This window comes from Scardinius erythrophthalmus (genome assembly GCF_964197995.2).
Source record: "Scardinius erythrophthalmus genome assembly, chromosome: 2".
Lineage (NCBI taxonomy): Eukaryota > Metazoa > Chordata > Actinopteri > Cypriniformes > Leuciscidae > Scardinius > Scardinius erythrophthalmus.
Window position 1 is genome coordinate 65672576 of NC_138222.1, and position 18932 is coordinate 65691507.

An 18932-nucleotide genomic window follows, 5' to 3' on the forward strand; every position below is an offset into this window, starting at 1 on the left:
AACCTATGGCAATACAAATTAAAGAGATTTGATCGTAGTCTTATTTTATTAACTGGTCTTATTTCATTATGTGTGTACAAGGCTGAGCTGAATATCTGCAAATGTTTGAAATAATATTCAGGACATTATTAAGATTATTGTTACATTATTGATTTTCTAAATTGCTTAGACACTAAAAATCAAATCAAATATACTTGAAAGCATAATGCAATTTTTTAAAGAAAAAATTATCTCAAAACTATTTATGTTTCATGCAGCTTGCAAATGCAAATGGATTTTTTTTTCATCACCATATCTAAAGCCAGATCGACCTCATATTGTGACATAGACAACGCCCTAGAAAGAAGAAATCATGCAAGAAGCCATCTTACGCAGGATGATCTGGTGCAACAAACAGAAGACTCGAGTTATCAGACAAATGGAAAAGCTGGACGTTGCATTTGCAGGAGATTGGATCGTTTGAAGAATGATGCAAACTTGCCCTGCAACTAAAGTGTTTGTGCTTTTCTTTATTTCTCTGAATCAACAGCTCAGCAGGTCTTAGGGTGATGTCTGCTTCTCTGACTTTTACCATTGTTTAAAAAATAAAAAGACTTGTAAAAAGAGGCAGGGTGTGGTTTTGACAGCTGCGGGTGAAGGAACGGTCAGATCTATATTAAGCTTTCAAGATAAGCTACAAAAAATAAGATGCAGAGCTGCTTCTTGCAAACTTGTTATAACCTTGGACAATTTCAAGGCCAGCTGTTTACCTTATAAGGAATTTCTGCATGATAATGAGAGCCCCAAAGTCTTAGGACAGCCCCAAAATCTTAAGACAGCCCCAATAAAACAATACAAAAAGCTTTGTTTCCTATTTCTCTGGGCCACAATTTGGGTGAAGACCTTCACGCATTTCTGATATCTTTATCTTTGAATCTATGAATTGTTGTCTTTGTATTATTCTGAAAATTTTTAAGTAAAACAAAACCATTTTTTTTTTGGTGATTCTGAAAACTTTTAAGACAAGTCTCGGAGTGATTTTTCATAGAAATATATTTATTTTGTTGTAGTTTAGATATTAATACTAAGCAAACACCCAGTGCATCTGAATCCAGGACTGAGCCGGGACACCGCCGAGGACCCTGAAACAACATCTAGCATCTTTAACCTGCAGGTAAGGACAATTTATGATTGTAACAGGTTATGGGTTATATTGTGCTTTTAGGGGCACCTTTAACATTCATCTTAACCTATTTTCAGTATTATTTCAAGTCATTTTTCACCATGTCATGCATCAGTGTTCATATTTCATTATGTTTAATGTATTTGACATGTAATTATTGTAGTGTGATATAATGATCAATAGTGATAACACATCTAAGCACATCTAGGCACTTTTTTACACCTGGGGTGGGCGATATATGGCAAAAATATCTTATCACGATTCTTTTCAGGAAAATCACGATTCATGATTTTATAACAATTGTTTTTCATGTTGGTTTTACTATTTTGCAAGTGACTGAGCATTACAGCCTTAGGTAACAAAATATAAAATAAAAAAGAATGGCAGACATTTATTTTCTTTGTCATTAAAAATTAAGAACAAAGATACATATTACACACACAGCTTAATATACAAATGAAACAAACAGTGCTTTATTTTTCAGCTATAGGTGTTTTTAACAGTAGCATTGAAGAAAGTAATTAAATTAACAAATATGAAAATAAAACACAACAGACTAAAAGGCAGGGTAGGTAAGATTTTTCAAAAAAAAAAAAAACATTCCAAATTTGTTTAAACTGTCTTTATATACCAATACATAATTAACATGTAAGTACTCTGAAAAAGCGAGTATAAAAATCGAGTGTCTGTAGACCTCTCACGACTGTTGTAAACACAGCTCATTATTCCCATTCACTCCACCCCCTCCCTTCTGAGCTCCTTCCAAAGCCACGCCCCCAAAACACATGAACGCGCGACGCCAAACGCTCAGGCTCAGCTGGAAGACGCATTTATTACCTGAGGAAGGAGAGCAGCGCAGTACATACAGTGACATCATGTCAGAATCACATGTAATAAACCTAACTTTATCACTATAAATATAAACAAATAAGATGGCTTTTAGTACTCACTATCAAGCTAGCATACACTGTAAAAAATAATTCTGTGGCTTAGTAAATATTACAGAAATTTTTAACTTTATTAACTTAATAAAATCTCTGTATATCGTTTACTTGATTGTTTGAGTTAAACATACCAAAATAATTGAGTAAAAATCCAACAGTTAATTTTATCTAAAATTTACAGATATATTTAAGTTTTTTTCAATAAAATAATTTAGTATTTGACTAACCAATTATTTCTTTATAATATACTTAATATATATGTGAAATTTCTATCAATATATTTGAGAATGTTGAATTAAACTGATCTGTTTCAAGAAACAAAAAAATTACTTAATTCAAATCAATATTATTAATATATTTAACACGCTCTTAAAATTTAGTAAGTTTACTCAATTAAAACAATGCCCCCCCCCCCCCCTCCCCCACCCTCTGACGTGACGAAAACTCGACGGTTGGAGTGAGCGCGGGCTGTTTGAACTCTCCAGTCTCCAGAACAACAGCTCTCTTCTCCAGAACAACAGCTCTCTTCTCAGCGTCGCAGATTTGGTGCATTTTCACTGTGAAATTCAGGTTGGTGTATGTTTTATTTTATCTATAAAATCATTACTGTGCTTTAAATCATATTTAATGCAAAACAACATACAGAGGCGTAATTCGACACCTAAACGAGACGAGAGCCGCGTTTGTCTTTTTGCGTGATTGAAACGCTTTGCATAAACACATGACTTTCATAATGATAATGAATATAATTATTATCATTTGGATGATAAAATGTCCTCAGAACTATCACTTTTTGTTTATTGGCAGGTTATGTCAGTCGCTCGCAGTATATTTCGGCTGTGCCTCAGACTGTGAGTGAAACGCAGGACGGCGGTATGAAGTTCAAAGTTCACCCGGCAGAGCGCGAGTCTGTCTCCGACATGAGGACCAGCGCAGATTCGGTGGATATTGGAGTGGTTCATTACACTAGAATTATTCTACCTGAATGTTTAAATATTTCATTTTTACTTGTTAAATAAGTTTAAATGCAGGCAATATTGTATACATGAAAAAACAGTCTAAAATGTGCTGTATTGCTGTACTCATTGAAAATAAAGGCCAATGTAATGTATACTGGTGGTTGTCTGGAGTACTATTTTACAAAGGTTTAGAGAAAATAAAAAAGTTAATATTACTCATTAATAAAAACAGTAAATATTACTCATAAATATATTTTTTTTAATGTTTAAATGTTAAATTATTTCTACTCAATTTTATTTGTTAATGTATGCAGTTACTCAGATTTACTTAATTTTTTTACTTGCATTTACTCAATTCATACAGTATATTTCATTGATTTCACAGCTTTAAAATTTACTCAATTTTTTTGAGTGTAAAAATGTTTCACCAATAAAATTGAGTAAATAATAGTTAAACTTTTTACAGTGTATCAATACTGGTAAAGTTTAAAATACGAGCTATATTTAGGCTATAGGTAACAAGCTATATTTATAAGGCAAAGCTAAACAGGTTGCATTGATACACGTTTTTCCATTACCATCAGTTAAACTGTGATGAAGGTAAATTTCATGTAAGATTCATAACATATACGGTGTTTTGCATGTAAGAGTTTCCATGATGAAAGCATTTTTGACTCTGATGAGGACTAACGTTACAGTCCGGTGAAAAGTACCGCATCGTCGGTTCGAGGACAGGTCCGGGGTCGAGGGCGAAGCAGAGGAGGTCGTTCAAGAGTGCGGGCAACCAGGGTCTGAGGAAGTAGTTTTTGCCTTGTTTGCCTTCGCTGACTGCAGGTGCTTTGAATTTTGAATGTTCTTTCTCTGCCATAATTTTACTCTTAGTTCGTAGGTTCCGCGCCTCTCTTGCACTCGCATGCACGCGCATATGGGCAGATCTTGTAGCAACAGTGGTGGTAGCCATGGTTGCGAGAGTGAGTGACAGTCGCCCAAACCAATCAATTGTTTCGTCCCAAATGGAAATAATGAGCTGTGTTTATTGCAGATTAAAAGGTCTACAGTCACTCGATTTTTATACTCTCTTTTTCAGAGCACTTACATTTTAATTATGTATCTGTATATAAAGACAGTTTAAACAAATTTGAAAAAAAGTTTTTTATAAAAATGCTACCTACCCTACCTTTAAAGTTCTCAGTCATTTACTCTCTTAAGTTGTTTTAAACCTGAAGACGTTTCTTTCTTCTGTTGAAAATAAAAGTGAATGAATGAAAATGAAAAAAATAAAAGTAATTTGGAAGAATGTGGGTAACCAAACAGTTGATGTACCCCAGTGACTTCTATAGTATATTTGTCCTACTATGGAAGTCAATGGGGACCAGCAACTGTTTGGTTTTGGGTGAACTATCTCTTTAAGGATACGTGGCAGCACGCGTCTAATATACATGCCAAGCAGTCAGATTTTCTCTTAATTTTCTCTGTTTGCTTTAGAAATAAACAAATTTGTTTATGTAAACCTTGTGTGTATTTGACAGTATTAGCGCAATATAAGACTCGAAAGATAACTTAGTCCAGTAACCAGGTGCTGTTACACAGGCTTTTAGTGCATGTTGGAGTCAGGTGTTTGCGCTCAGAAAAGCGCATGTTAGAACAGCGCATCAGCAGCGAATGACATGTTTAATCGGCAAGGCTTTAAAGCACATGCAAATAATGAACTTTTGTGAACTGCAGTGTCCAGTTCCTCTGTGTTAACATTTGATGTGACTATTCGTCTCGTTGTACAGTATGTTGAGACAGAGACTGGCCAAAGGGGGCAATCTGTGTCTCCCTTCCTGAGCCTGTAAGTACTCGTTGGCTCTGATCGGCAAGGCTTATCAGGTTTGTGGGGAAGTGGCCTCTGCCATGGTGTTGTTGCAGGTCCACCAGGCCAAGGCACTGAGGGACCTGCACGAGGGTGGTCATGGCCTGGAAGTTCTCCAAGAACTCTGTACCGCAACTGACTTCGCGCTTTGTGTGACGAAGGTTACGCCACGCTCTCTGGGCCATGGGATGTTCACGCTGGTGGTCCAGGAATGCCATGGACTCTACCTGGCTGATATGCGGGATGCTGACAAGATTTGGTTTTTAAAGTCCCCTGTATCCCAGGCCAGCCTCTTTGGAGATCCGGTCGAGAGCTGCGCCCAGCAGTACTCGGCTGCCCAGAAGTAGACGGAGGCCATAAAACATGTGTTGCACTGGCGGCCAACTGCTGCTTCCACCCCTCCGCCTGCTCATCACCAAGGGTGTCTCCCTGCGACTGCCCCCGCTCCCGGGCAGCAGCAGCCTCCACCTAAGCTGCGTCGAGTATTTGTTAAATAAACCGGTATTTCCGTCAAAGCTTTTTATTCAACAGGGCACTTGACAAAGGGGCTGGTGTGTTCTAAATACAGGACTAGATCAAAAGAATAAATAAATAAATTCAGTGTTTTACTGTTCTGTGAAATTTCAGCTCAAAATACCAGGTTGTATTTTAAACAGAATGAACATTTTGGAAGTGAAATCTGAAATGTGAATATGCATTATTGAATTTTTAATAATAAAAACGTGTGTGAAATGTTTTGAATTGAAATATTCACAGCTTAAATATACAACCATGTTGAATTTCAGTCCATAAAAAATGCAACGTCAAAAATGCAATCCCTGAAAATACAATGCATTAAAATGCAAGCAGGGTTAATGCAATACATCTTTTTTCGAGTTGTGCAATTCAACAAGCTTTACTGTTTTAAAAAAACATGTGTCATTATTTTACTTCCATAACCGAGTATGTATTTATTATTTCTCTGGGATTTTTTTATTTTATTTATTATTAAAGGACGCAAAATACAGAAGAGCTTCGATCAAGACTGCAACCAGATTAGTGTAATGAGTTACTAGTGTACAGTTTGCAATAACTGTGTATTTGAGATTGAATTTGCGAGGATTAAGTAATGACGCACCAAACCTGACAAAAACCGAAACCGAAACCAAGTAGGCTACGTATAGGCTACTCTTGATATTTATAATACTTTTTTTGTAATAGAAATAAGCGTTAGATCGTGATTATGCTATATGATTAGACTCTAAATATAATTTCTAGTCAAAATGAGCCCTTTGTAGAGAAACTTGACTATAGGCTTTTTTTTTTTTTTTTTTTTTGTGCGTGTGCCTGTTTTGTGTTGTTATACTTTCTAAAATCAGCCACAAACGATGCCATTTTTATCATGAAACTCAAACCATAATGTTGTTTTGATGTGATTTAATATGGCGCGGACAGATCGCTGTAGCAGATCTTCCTGTGTATTGCTGAATACAGATCTCTATCGATCAGACTTTAGAGGGCTCAACAACTCTTAGGAATAGAAACACAGGCTACTTAAGCCCAGACTTTCGAAACGTGAAACGTGTTTGTTTTCGGTGTTAACATTTTAATCTGTTAGTGGCCCAGATATTACTGACCCGTTTCCACAGAGATATTTGATTGGTCTGCTGAGACTAAAGTGTGTAGCGCGATGACGTCATTGATATCAAATACGTAATTGACGTTTTAACAGTTGTTAAGTATAATTTAGTTTCTATTGTCGTGCTTTAAAACTCAAAAGTTTCTCCGTTTCAACTCGTGGACTTCAAGCTCGAGTTTCGTCTGCTTCATTTATCATTAGGACGCAAAATACAGAAGAGCTTCGATCAAGACTGCAACCAGTCTAGTGTAATGAGTTACTAGTGTATAGTTTGCAATAACTGTGTAGGCCTATTTGAGATTGAATTTGTGAGGATTAATGACGCACTGAAAACCTGACAAAAACGAAACCGCCGAAACCATGTACATATTAGACGTTTGGAATAGAAATAAGCATGAGCTCGTGATTAGGCTGTGATTAGAGTCTACAGATATTTTTTCAGTAGCCTATATATAATTAAGTAACAGACTTTACTAAGTTATAGCATAAAAAAAAACACAAATAAACATGAGTCGATTGCTCATCACCTCTTTGGAATAGAAACACGCTACTTATCATTAGAAAGCCCAGACTTTGATTTGTTTTGAAACTTGTTTGGTTTTCGGTGATTTTTAATATTACTATCTGTTATTGGCCCAGATATTACTGACCCGTTACAGTAGCACCTCACTGCAGTAAACGAGATCCAGGGGGCGGAGTCGGATCCAGATCTAAGGGGTGGAGATGGGTAGGTTTAGGTAGGCGTATCTATGGGCGTAGGCCTATGTAAGGTGGATTGCGTGTTCTGCAGTGAGGACCATCTAACCCGTTTCCACAGGGGTGTGTGATTGGTCTGTTGATGATAATAAAGTGTGTCTTTATATGGCCATATGAAACATGGGATTATTTTTTGCCTTTAATATCATAACTTTTCAAGAAAAAAAGAAAGAAAAAATATATTTAAATGGTCAGAAAATGTCTTTTGAAACCGGAAAATAAATCACAGGCAAAATCTACGTCAGTGTTTCGTGTTACATGTAACTAGTATGTGTATATTTGCAAGAGAACTTCCTGTTTTTACAACTGAGGTGGTGTTTGGATGAACACAGAAATGTATTGTTAACTTGTTTTTATGTAGTCCAGTGACGTTTAATAAAGAGTTTGTTTGAAATCAATAAGAGCTATACACACACACACACAGAGAGAGAGAGAGAGAGAGAGAGAGAGAGAGAGAGAGAGAGAGAGAGAGAGAGAGAGAGAGAGAGAGATGATTATATTACATATTGTTTAAATATAAATATAAAACAAATGTAATAAATCTTTGTAATGAGTATTTATTTGTAATTAATTATTTTGTGTTTAGCAGATAACTGAAGAGTTGTGGAGGTCTTCTGTGAGGTGGAAACATGATGGAAGAATACCCTGTGAGTTAAAACTTGTTCATGAACCTTATTTAAAGATGTAAAACTATTAACCTGCAATAATTTAATTTTAATACATTTGATTTGATAGATTTTTTTAATCGAATTTGTAATAAATTGTAAGTTCTGTAGCATGGCACCATATTCCAGATGATTTGTTGATCATTATTATTATTATTATTTTGCCTTTGTGCCAAATGGAAATACAATTTTAAATACTATATATAAATTTAATATGAATTGTTATATAAATTTAAAAACGTTTACAGATGAGAATATAACCCTAAAAAATGTAAAGGTAAACACATCTTAAAGGAATAGTTCACCCAAAAATGAAAATTGGCCCATGATTTTCTCATCCTCAAGCCACCCTAGGTGTATATGACTTTCTTCTTTCAGCCGAACACAATCAGAGTTATATTAAAAAAAAATATCCTGCTCTTCTTAGCTTTATAATGGCAGTGAATGGTACCCTATATTTTGAAGCCCCAATGTTAATAAAACACTCAGTATGCATGAAATAGCTAAATACCACAGACTGAGTCACACACAAACATAAAAAATCAGCATATCAATCTCAACAATAATAAATGAAAAAGCATACAGAAAAGTCACAGCAAAAATACAAGCAAACACAATTCTGTAGAGCATTTTGCAAACACTTTGTTTTACAATTGCAAACTGAGTGTAAAGTGTATAATGTGCTTGTAGTTTTGCAGACTTGGTCTGAAGATTCGGTACATGTGTGAATAGTTTCACTGAGTGAGCCTCAAGTAACTCTTTTAGTGTGCGAGCAATTCAAAAACTGTCATTTGTTTAATAAAACTGTTTCATGATCAGAAATTCAATAACATTTTACCACAGCTTTAAGATTCACTAGGAATATTTAGTTTTATTATATGCTGAGCTGAACACTAAAGGGGCTCATTCAACAATATTTAATATGTGAATTTCATAGATTCTTTATTAAGAGGACGTATTCTTCCCCCTTAAAGATGCTCCAATATGACCAACTCTCCAATGCCAGTGCTGACAGTGATGCTGACAGTGATGCCAGTGCTGACAGTGATTCCTCAGATGAGAGCCTCGGGCAACCTCCTTCATTCAGTAAGTACATTTTACAATGAATTTGAGCAATATCAGTTTTGTGTTAGCAGCTTTAAACATCAAATCACCCTCAGAAAATGACAATTTAATTTTTTTAAGGCGAGACACTACAGGTGAATAGTATACAATTTTAAAATAATATATATTACCATGACACTTCCTCAGTTGATTACTTACACAAGTATATAAAAAAATGTATTACAAGTTTTTGAAATTTGTATGTTTAATTATGCAAATTAGGCATTATCTCATTAAATATGCACAATTTTGCATATATTTTCGGTAGATAGATCTGAACATATGATAAAGTGTGATAAGTATGATAAATACTGCTAAGTGTATAACTGGAAAGTTTGGTGTACATAGGTGCTACATAGTCTGAGATGTTTGTACTGGAGAATGACAAAAACTCATTTTGAGAAAACGGCATTTAAAGGGACAGTAAGTAGGAATTACTCCCATCTAGTGGTGAATTTGTATTTTGCAATCAAACTAATTTTGCTCTCCAGCGCCTCGCGTTTTCAAATGCGCGTTGCATCTACGGTAAGCGATATGTACTCAACTCAACTCAACTTTATTTATAAAGCACTTTCAACACCACAAGTGGAACCAAAGTGCTGTACAGAAGATATAAAAAGAGAAAATAAAAACAAAAACATAAAAACAATGCAAACAAATGACACACAACTTACAAAGCATTATCAAATGCTAAAGAAAACAAATAAGTTTTAAGCGCACTCTGAAAAACACCCAATGAAGGACACGTTTTTACAGACAGAGGAAGGTCATTCCAGAGCCTAGGAGCTGCAACAGAGAATGCCCGATCACCTTTACATTTTAAACGGGATCGCGGAACCATGAGAAGCAATTGATCATTTGAGCGCAAAGATCTACTGGATTGACAGCGGCTGATTAAATCAGTAATATACTCAGGCGCTACACCATGCAGAGACTTAAAAACATACAACAACGCTTTGTATTGGATTCTGTAGCGTATAGGTAACCAATGTAATTTAATTAACACTGGAGTAATGTGCTCTCTCCTCTTAGTACCGGTTAAAAGTCTAGCAGCTGAGTTCTGAACGAGTTGCAAACGGGAGAGAGAAGCCTGACTCACACCCAAATACAACACATTGCAATAATCCAAACGGGATGACACAAAGGCATGAACAACCTTCTCCATATCGTCAAAAGAAAGGATAGATTTCAATTTAGATATTGATCTAAGATGGAAGAAACTATTCTTAACGACAGCATTGATTTGCCGGTCAAATTTAAGCTCCGAGTCAAAAATGACACCAAGGTTCCTCACGCTAGACATTTTTTTCCCAGGAAACAACCCCAGGCAGTCATCATCCACACACCCCTTATTTCCAAATAAAATCATCTCGGTCTTATCCTCATTTAGTTGGAGAAAGTTTTTCGCAAGCCAACACTTAACTTCGGCCAGACATGCCTGAAGAGACTGAATGGCAAATTTATGCCCATGTTTAAGTGGTAAATAAATTTGAGAATCATCCGCATACAGATGATACTGAATCCCAAATTTCTCAAAAATCAAACCTAGAGGAAGCATATAAAGGGAAAATAAAATTGGTCCCAGTATAGAGCCCTGTGGAACCCCACACACAAGAGGTGCAACGGAAGAAAAATAATCCCCTAAATTGACTGAAAAAGTCCTATTCTTCAAATAGGAAGAGAACCATTTCAGGGCTAAGCCCCGAATACCAACCTGATCCCTAAGACGATCAATGAGAATGTTATGATCAACTGTATCGAATGCCGCTGTAAGATCTAACAAGAGCAAAACAACACGGTTTCCAGAGTCAACACCTCGAAGGATATCATTAGAGACCCTCAAAAGAGCAGATTCTGTACTATGACCAGCTCTAAAACCTGTCTGGAATCTATCGAAAATGTTATTTCTCGTTAAAAAGTCATTAAGCTGTGCATGCACAATTTTTTCTAATATCTTAGAAATAAAAGGCAATTTTGAAATCGGACGATAACTACTCAAGTCAAAGGGATCTAAGCCGTTTTTTTTTAAAAGGGGCTGAATAACCGCATGCTTAAAACTAACCGGAACAACACCAGATGACAAACTAGTATTCATAATAAACAGAATACTTGGGCCAATTGAATCAAGTACTTTCTTAAACAGAGAAGAAGGGAGCACATCACCAGGAGACCTGGTGGGCTTCATATGAGCCGTAATATCATTAAGCTGCTGCAAAGAAACAGGCATAAAACTGGTTAATTGGTTCGGAAGGTCAACAGAAGCAATACAATTTTTGCCAACAGATGAAATCTGAGATCTAATTCCATCAACCTTACCAATAAAAAAGTTTAAGAGCTCTTCACACATGTCAGCAGAAGGAGTGAGTGAAGGAGTAACAGTAGGGTGAAGAACAGCATTTACAGTAGAGAAAAGTACTCTAGAATTATTACAGTTTCTGGAAATGATAACAGATAAATAATTTGATCTAGCCAATTTAACAGCTCTTTGATACTCATTCAAATGGTTCTTCAAAATCTCATAAGAGACTTGTAATTTATCTTTAACCCATTTGCGTTCAGCTCTCCTACACTCCTGCCTAAGAGCACGGGTAGTACTGTTTAACCAGGGCTGCGATTTTACTTTTTTCCCCCTGACTTTGACAGGAGCCACAACATCTAAAATCTCTAAACAAGAAGAGTTAAACTGATCGACCAACTCTTCTAAACCCATACAGAGAGAGTGTGACTCGATCAATGAAAAAAAAGGAGAGACATTAAAAACAGCTGAAAAACTACTAGCTGTGCATGGATTGAGTATGCGAGATGAAACCGAGGCAGAAACAATATCATCCGGCACACCACAAGGAAAGTTAGAATGTAAGATAACAGTCTTATGGTCAGAAAAAACAGTATCAACAACCTTTATGCTATCAACAGTGAAACCCCGAGATAATACAAGGTCAAGCGTATGACCACGTTCATGAGTTGGACCCGAAACGCATTGTAAAAAATCAAATGACTCTAATAAATTTAAAAATTCTTTGACCAGGGGCTTTGAAGGGCAGCACACATGGATATTAAAATCCCCCAAAATTAGAATATTGTCAAAAGAAGGGACAATACCAGATAAAAATTCTGAAAACTCCTGAATAAAATCCCCATGAAAGTTTGGGGGTCTATAAATCAAAACACATAACACAGATTTAAAAGAATTCAGCGTAATTAACTGAGATTCAAAAGTGCAAAAAGACGCAGAAGGTGAAAGTCTACACTTAAATTTGTCTTTAAAAACAACTGCAAGACCCCCGCCACGACCAACAGACCTAGGGGTACTAAAAAAACTACAACCAGGAGGAGAAAGTTCAGAGAGAGAAGACATTTCACCAGCATTAAGCCAAGTCTCAGTAATAAATAAAAAAATCAATTTCATAAGAAAGAAAAAGATCGTTTAAAATAAAGGTCTTATTTGCCAGAGATCTCGCGTTAATCAACGCCATTGTCACTGGAGTGGGAGTGGTATCGGAGGAGGATTGCAGAGAGGAATCACAGAATGTTACCGGACTCCCGTCACGTAAAGAGCGAAGATTCCGATGATTAACTCCTCGATCTGCAGACTGTCGCCTTACGTGAACCATCCGTGAGGACCGAGGCATCAACGCCGAAGACGGAAAGACAGGCACAATGTATGAACATCTCAAGTTCACGACCACGGCCTCCGCCATCGAAGAAGCTGGTCCGATGACTGGAAACTTCCCGATCTTCTTCGATCTCACAAGGACTCCAGCACGCTTCCCACGCTTCCTTCGCCGTTTCCTCCACATGCACAGACATCCCGGCAGGTAACACTTTCCTCAATGCGACTGGCACATAATGCGAGTGCAGATGCCAATCATCTCTGGGATCGCGAAATAAACAATCGGACACAGCCGATCGAATATTAAATAGCGTCATGCGATCATATACCAGAGGGGAGCAAACAGAGCGCGTGATAAAACAAACAAGAAACATTACAAATAAAAGAGACAAGGACAGACTGTGGCAAGCCGGCAAACATCCTGGCGCCATCTTGAAAAGCCAGATGTACCAAAAAGCTTTGACAGGATGTCTTCTAATAGCACCTCGTCGAGTTTTCCTTCAGGTGAACTGGTTTTGTTATTTCAAACAAACTACAACTTGACACAACAAACAAACGAATGTTACAGTTTTGAACAAACAAAACTTACAACCTTGTTTATAGGACCTTCTCTACTTTACTCAATAGCTGCTATTCATCAAAGAGCCTGTTTAACTTTTAACTATGTTCTACTGTCTATATCAGTGTTTCCCAACCCTTTTTTTCAGTCAAGGCACCCTTTGAAATAAAAAAAAAATGTGTGGCACCCTACACTAGTGTTGTCACGATACTACTTTGATACTATACTTTGAAATGTGCTGGTGTTTTTTTTTTTTCTTCGTTCATGCATGTTACAAATGAATGAATGAATTAAACATTTTTAATTTCATATAATTTTGTTATAATTGCACAAGATAGCTTGTTTTTACTATATTTTATGTAGCAATTTCACAGTAAATCTCCAAATTAATGTAGAAACATCATAAAGACAGTATATTTCAAATAATTGTTTAATGGCATCTTTTTATGAATGAAGTGTTATTTGATTCTGATGTCACTGCTGCACTGTCACATGTGGATCCCACACGCGTCCCATTTTCTCACAACTCTTAACGTTCATTTAAGACTTTATTTAACTAATTTAAGACTGCTCTTATGAGGATACTCAAAGCGAAAGCGCGAAAGAGAAGTCGAGTCTGGCGCGCGTCGTGTCAGCATCACAGACAGCACATTCTCTTTTGTATTTTCTCGCTTGCATGGTTAGAAGCATTTGCATGAAGAAGAACGTGATTATATAATGTAACGCTAGCCAAAGGATGACAGAAAAAAAATGCTGCTTTAATTACGTTAAATATTTTTAACGTGTTAAACTGAAAAACATTAATTGCACGCGTTGTATTGACAGCAGCACGGACATAACCGATGTGTTTATGTGAATACGCGACAAGACGGACGTTGTTACAATGTTTTCGTGTGTATTTGACTGTAAGCGCATCAATGAAAAATAGGCAGCTTTATGTGGACGCACTGGGAATGAGGCACGGGAATAAAATCACACGCAAGCGCAACCTCCGCAATTCAACGACGAAAACTTATTTGCATTTTTATTATAAATTTGTGCGCATTATTTGTTGTTATTAGAGACTTTCGACGATCCGAGATTGATGGTAAAAAAATGTTTTTTTTACACAGCACCCCTGCTCTTGCCAGAAGAACCCCAGGGTGCCGCGTCACCCCGCTGGGAAACGCTGGTCTATATAGGTTAATAAAAAAATAAAAATAAAAAGCCTGTAATTAAGACCTTAACATTGACTTACCTGTCGAGAAGAAAGCAGGCAACTTCAGCGTCTCTTTTGAAAGCTTTCTCCTGCATAGCTATCCCGACATAAACCCTTGTAATCTCCGGTCACGTTTGCTTTTACGGTCTTATTTTGGACTTTTTCGATAAAGATGAATCGTTATCCTGTAACTTAACCGTGCAGTTCAGCCTTTTAAACTTGCCGCGGCAGTGACAAACGCCTCTCACTGCTCTTCTCCGTTTCTGCTGGTTTCAGTCACGTGACGCCTGGCTCTGAACGAAAGCGCGTTGTGGAAACGCGTTGGCCTAGTACTTTTTGTCCCTCTCTGCTATTATAGTTTTTCAAGATGGCCGAACTACATGGAAGCCTCCGTGGACATACCATAGACAGTATATAAACTGGACACAGCGACCCCATAGGTTTCAACGGAGAGAAAGTGAAGCACATTAGAAGCCCTCATTTCCTGATTGCCAAGCGTACTGCGCAGACTCAAACTGAGCTTGACAACGGGGATGTGACGTGAGCAGCCTGCCTGACAGTTGTAAGTTTTCTAGTAGCTGTGCCAAACGAAATCTGAACCATTCCCTTCCGAATCTTGCAGAGATGGAAAGCGTGAGTAGGATCTGTCCATGAGCTAGGAGCAGGAGCAACGTCATGACTCTCTATGGCCTTCTCCCTTGACTTTATGCCTCCACGTCCCCCCGATTGCATGCGAGCTTCTCTTCCTGTCTCTACGGTAATTTCCAGAGAGTCGCGTGGTTATGACGCAATCGTTAGCCTACTTTTACAAAAACTGCTTCTACGGGGCCATAACGTAAGATACAAGGTAATGGAGCCTTTTATACATTGTCGTGTTTCTTTAGAAATAAACCATGGACAAATTAAGTCTTTAAACGCCTCAGATGTAAAGTTATTCGCTGTCAAAGTGACGCCAAAATGAATGGGAGTCAATGGGATGCTAACAGCAGGTGAAGGCTTGTTAGCCAATGGCGGCTCCCGGGGGTACCTTCAAAGTAATATGAAACGCTTACCCACTGGGACATACACGTCCTATGTATGTAAAGATAATAAATTCTTCGTTTACGAGGACAAGTCAGATCATTGGCAGAGGTATTTGGACACCATTGAGGACATATTTATGAATAAAAATATTGATTTTAGATAATAAAATACCTAAAAAGGTACATATTGTCCCTTTAAAGATTTAAATAGGGGAATTAAATACATTCCTATTGGGAAAAAAAATGCTCAAAAACAGAATAAATGCTCAGGCCTTAGTAATAATAATAATATACTATATAATATTTCAAGCTTATGAAAACTGATTATTTAATAACATGGCAGGCATATAAGGCCTACAACTGCATTAACTCAATTAATTAACATTGGCTAAGCTAAACACGGATGTGTCAGAGTACACCACGTGATGCGTCTGAGCGAATCACGTTAGCAGTAGCCAATGAGATTTCGTCATTAGCTTTAAATCCCCCTTTGGATATTCACGATTGGTTACTGATAGAAAGGAAATTACCATATTTAGGTTACATAGCGTTGTGCAGGAGACTCAGAGCTTTACACCCAGACAGCAAACTGACTACGAAACGCATCCGCCGCGGAGGTACAGTGAACTCCGGAACGGATCCAGAAAGCGGATCCGAAACTGCGTCCACTTGCACACCGCGCCGGATCCGCCGCGGTGGCGGCTCGCGGATCCGGTCCGACACCGCTGCGGTCCCTTTGCGTATCCGTACATAAATGGGTACATCCGCCCCGGGTTCGCTTTGGATCCGCGAATGAGCCGCATGCTCCGGGTCCGTTTTGGACCCGGTCATATGCCCGGCCCGGGTCCGTTTTGGACCCGTTCATAAAATTCCATCTACAATGCCACTTTTTTCCCCACACTTGATTATCTGGCCAAAACTATAGCTACAGATATATTTAAAATCTAATGGTGGACGAACATTAGATAGACTGGACTGCTCTATAAAAGCTTGAATAGTTATTAATGTATGTGCCTTTGAATAAAACATGAAATCATTAAACATTAATCATTTTTAGCCAACTAACAATAACAAAATAGGTTATTACAGACTATAAATGTATTTACTAATTTTTAAAATAGTTTTATTCATGTATACATTGAATAGACATTACAGAAAAAAATGAAATCAACCATGAATTGTACCAAGAACATCATTTTATTTAGTGAAAAACATTACACTAAAATGATAAAGTATTTTTTTTCACTACTGTTGGGTCAAGGTTTGGTGACAGGGGCTCCGGCTCCTTGAGCTTCCCCTATCTGATGCCAGGTTGAACCACCGGATTACATGTTTTGTAATGTCGTCATCGGTGGCGGCACAGAAGACATGGCTCTTTCTCACACCACCTGTAATACATAAGCAGATTTTCATAATTCTTTTTTTAACTTAAAATAATGTCAAGTCGTAACAGGGTGAAAGGCACTTCTGCCTCCGCCTGGCGGTCCTTTATCTGCTATAACCACGCTATGTAAGATTGCCAGATCGGGTCGCGTTTCTGTAGTTCTAATGAGACATAAGAAAACTACAGACTTTAATAGACTCCCTAAAGAATTTGGCACAAACACAAACAGAAGCTCAACTAAAATGATTAAGTGATTATAATTTTAACCATTTTACAGCGTGACAAAAAAAAAAAAAAGTTTTTCTTGAATAAAACTTGAATGCCCATAAGTTTAGTTGACTAAAAAAAGAACTAAACAAAAACAGGATAAGGTTGACTAAATATGATAAAAGTTAAATAGTAAATTTGCACAAGCATGCATAAAACTAAAAAAGCTGACAAAATAAACTCTATTTGAGTCTTGTATCTAATAAGGTATTGCTCACCAGAGCAGGCAATACTGTCTGATCCACATCTTCCCCCCCTGCCAGGTAGGTCTGTAGACCCTGCTTGCAGAAGGGGTTTGCTCTTCTGCTGGTCTCTGTGAACAGTGAGGCGGTGAAATGGGTGGAGGTGGTGAAATGGGTGGAGGTGGAGAAATGGGTGGAGGTGGAGAAATGGGTGGAGGTGGAGCAGCTGTGCCGCTACTTAGGATAAAAGGTGGTGGTGCAATAACAGGAGCTGATGGTTGTGTTAAAAGTTTGCCTCTTTTTATGAGCATCTTCCTCCTCGCTCTCATCAGAGTCTCCCAAGAAATGACTATAAATTAGGGTGGAAAAAAACAAGCAGTAAACATCTGTAAAACATCAGTGCAACATCATCCTTTAGTTGCCGCCCTGATTTACAGGGTCTTTATTCGGATATCCTTAGAATCTCAACGGACTGTAGCCCATACAAACACTCGAGAGCTCGTCCATGGAGGCTACTCCCCCGCAGCAGAGCGAGGGGTAATCGAGCCGGCTGCCGTCGTCGTTTGGAGAAGAAAGGGTTCCGTGCACCTTTACCTGGACTTGTACTGGCTAACGTGAGATCACTCAGCAACAAGCTGGATGAGCTTCAACTTCGGTTGGAGACGGACAAGGATTATTCCGATATTGCTGCGTTCTGCTTTACGGAAACCTGGCTTCACTCCAATATTCCTGACTCGGCGGTGAACCTACCCGGCTATCGGCTCTTTAGAGCGGACCGCGATGCAGCAGCCACCGGGAAAACAAAAGGCGGAGGTGTCTGCTTTTATGTGAGTAACGAGTGGTGCAGCGATTTAACAGTCATTGCTGAATTATGTTCGCCCGATCTGGAATTGCTGGCCATACACTGCAAACCTTTTTACTCACCTAGGGAAATATCATCTATTATCCTTGCGTGTGTTTACGTTCAGCCACAGGCTCACGCCGACACAGCGCAGCAGCTTTTAGCTGATCATATTACAGAAGTGGAGAATAAGTTTCCTAACTCCACTGTAATTGTCATGGGTGATTTCAACCACACTGATCTGAGATCTGAACTTCCGAAATACCATCAGTTGGTGCGCTGTGCCACCAGGGGAGAACGGACTCTTGATCATTGCTATTCTTCCATCAAAGAGGCATATCGTGCTTGTGCGCGCGCGCCTCTAGGCAATGGCGATCATGCTGTGATTAAACTCATCCCCACATACCGGTCTTTACTCAAAAGACAAAAACCGATTAAGAGGGCTGTACAGAAATGGACTCCTGCTGCAATTGAAACACTACAAGCCTGCTTTGATATTACAGATTGGGAAACTATTAAATTGGCATGCAATAACTTTGATGAGTATGTAGACACATGCTCGTCCTACATCTACTTCTGTGAGGAACTTTGCATTCCCAGACAATCTATTGTCATTTATGGGAATAGTAAGCCATGGTTCAATAAGGAAGTAAGGCTACGGAGGAGAGAGAAGGAGGCGGCCCACAGGAGCAGAGACAAGGCTGCCTACACCAAGGCCAAATACGCACTCAGCAAAGCCATCCAGCATGCTAAGAGGCTGTATAAGGCCAGGATTGAACAACAGGTCGGGGATAAGAACATCA

General features: G+C 38.2%; 1 protein-coding gene across 26 annotated transcripts in view; it reads left to right on the forward strand.

Moving 5' to 3' along the window:
* The first annotated feature begins 860 nt into the window (after nt 1–860).
* LOC308686997 (serine/threonine-protein kinase Nek1-like) overlaps nt 861–18932 on the forward strand; it is a 181575-nt gene continuing 163503 nt past the window's right edge. For 12 of the 26 annotated variants that reach the window (XR_014029666.1, XR_014029668.1, XR_014029670.1 and 9 more), the window contains exons 1-3: nt 861–1153; nt 7881–7941; nt 8934–9045. Coding sequence is in view for 13 of the 26 variants with exons in the window: in XM_081359174.1 (XP_081215300.1) it covers nt 7924–7941; nt 8934–9045 (130 nt within the window). In the remaining 13 variants the exon portion in view is untranslated. Of the gene's footprint in view, nt 1154–7880; nt 7942–8896; nt 9046–18932 lie in introns of all 26 variants that reach the window. The other 14 variants (XR_014029665.1, XR_014029667.1, XR_014029669.1 and 11 more) reach the window with 4 other exon arrangements.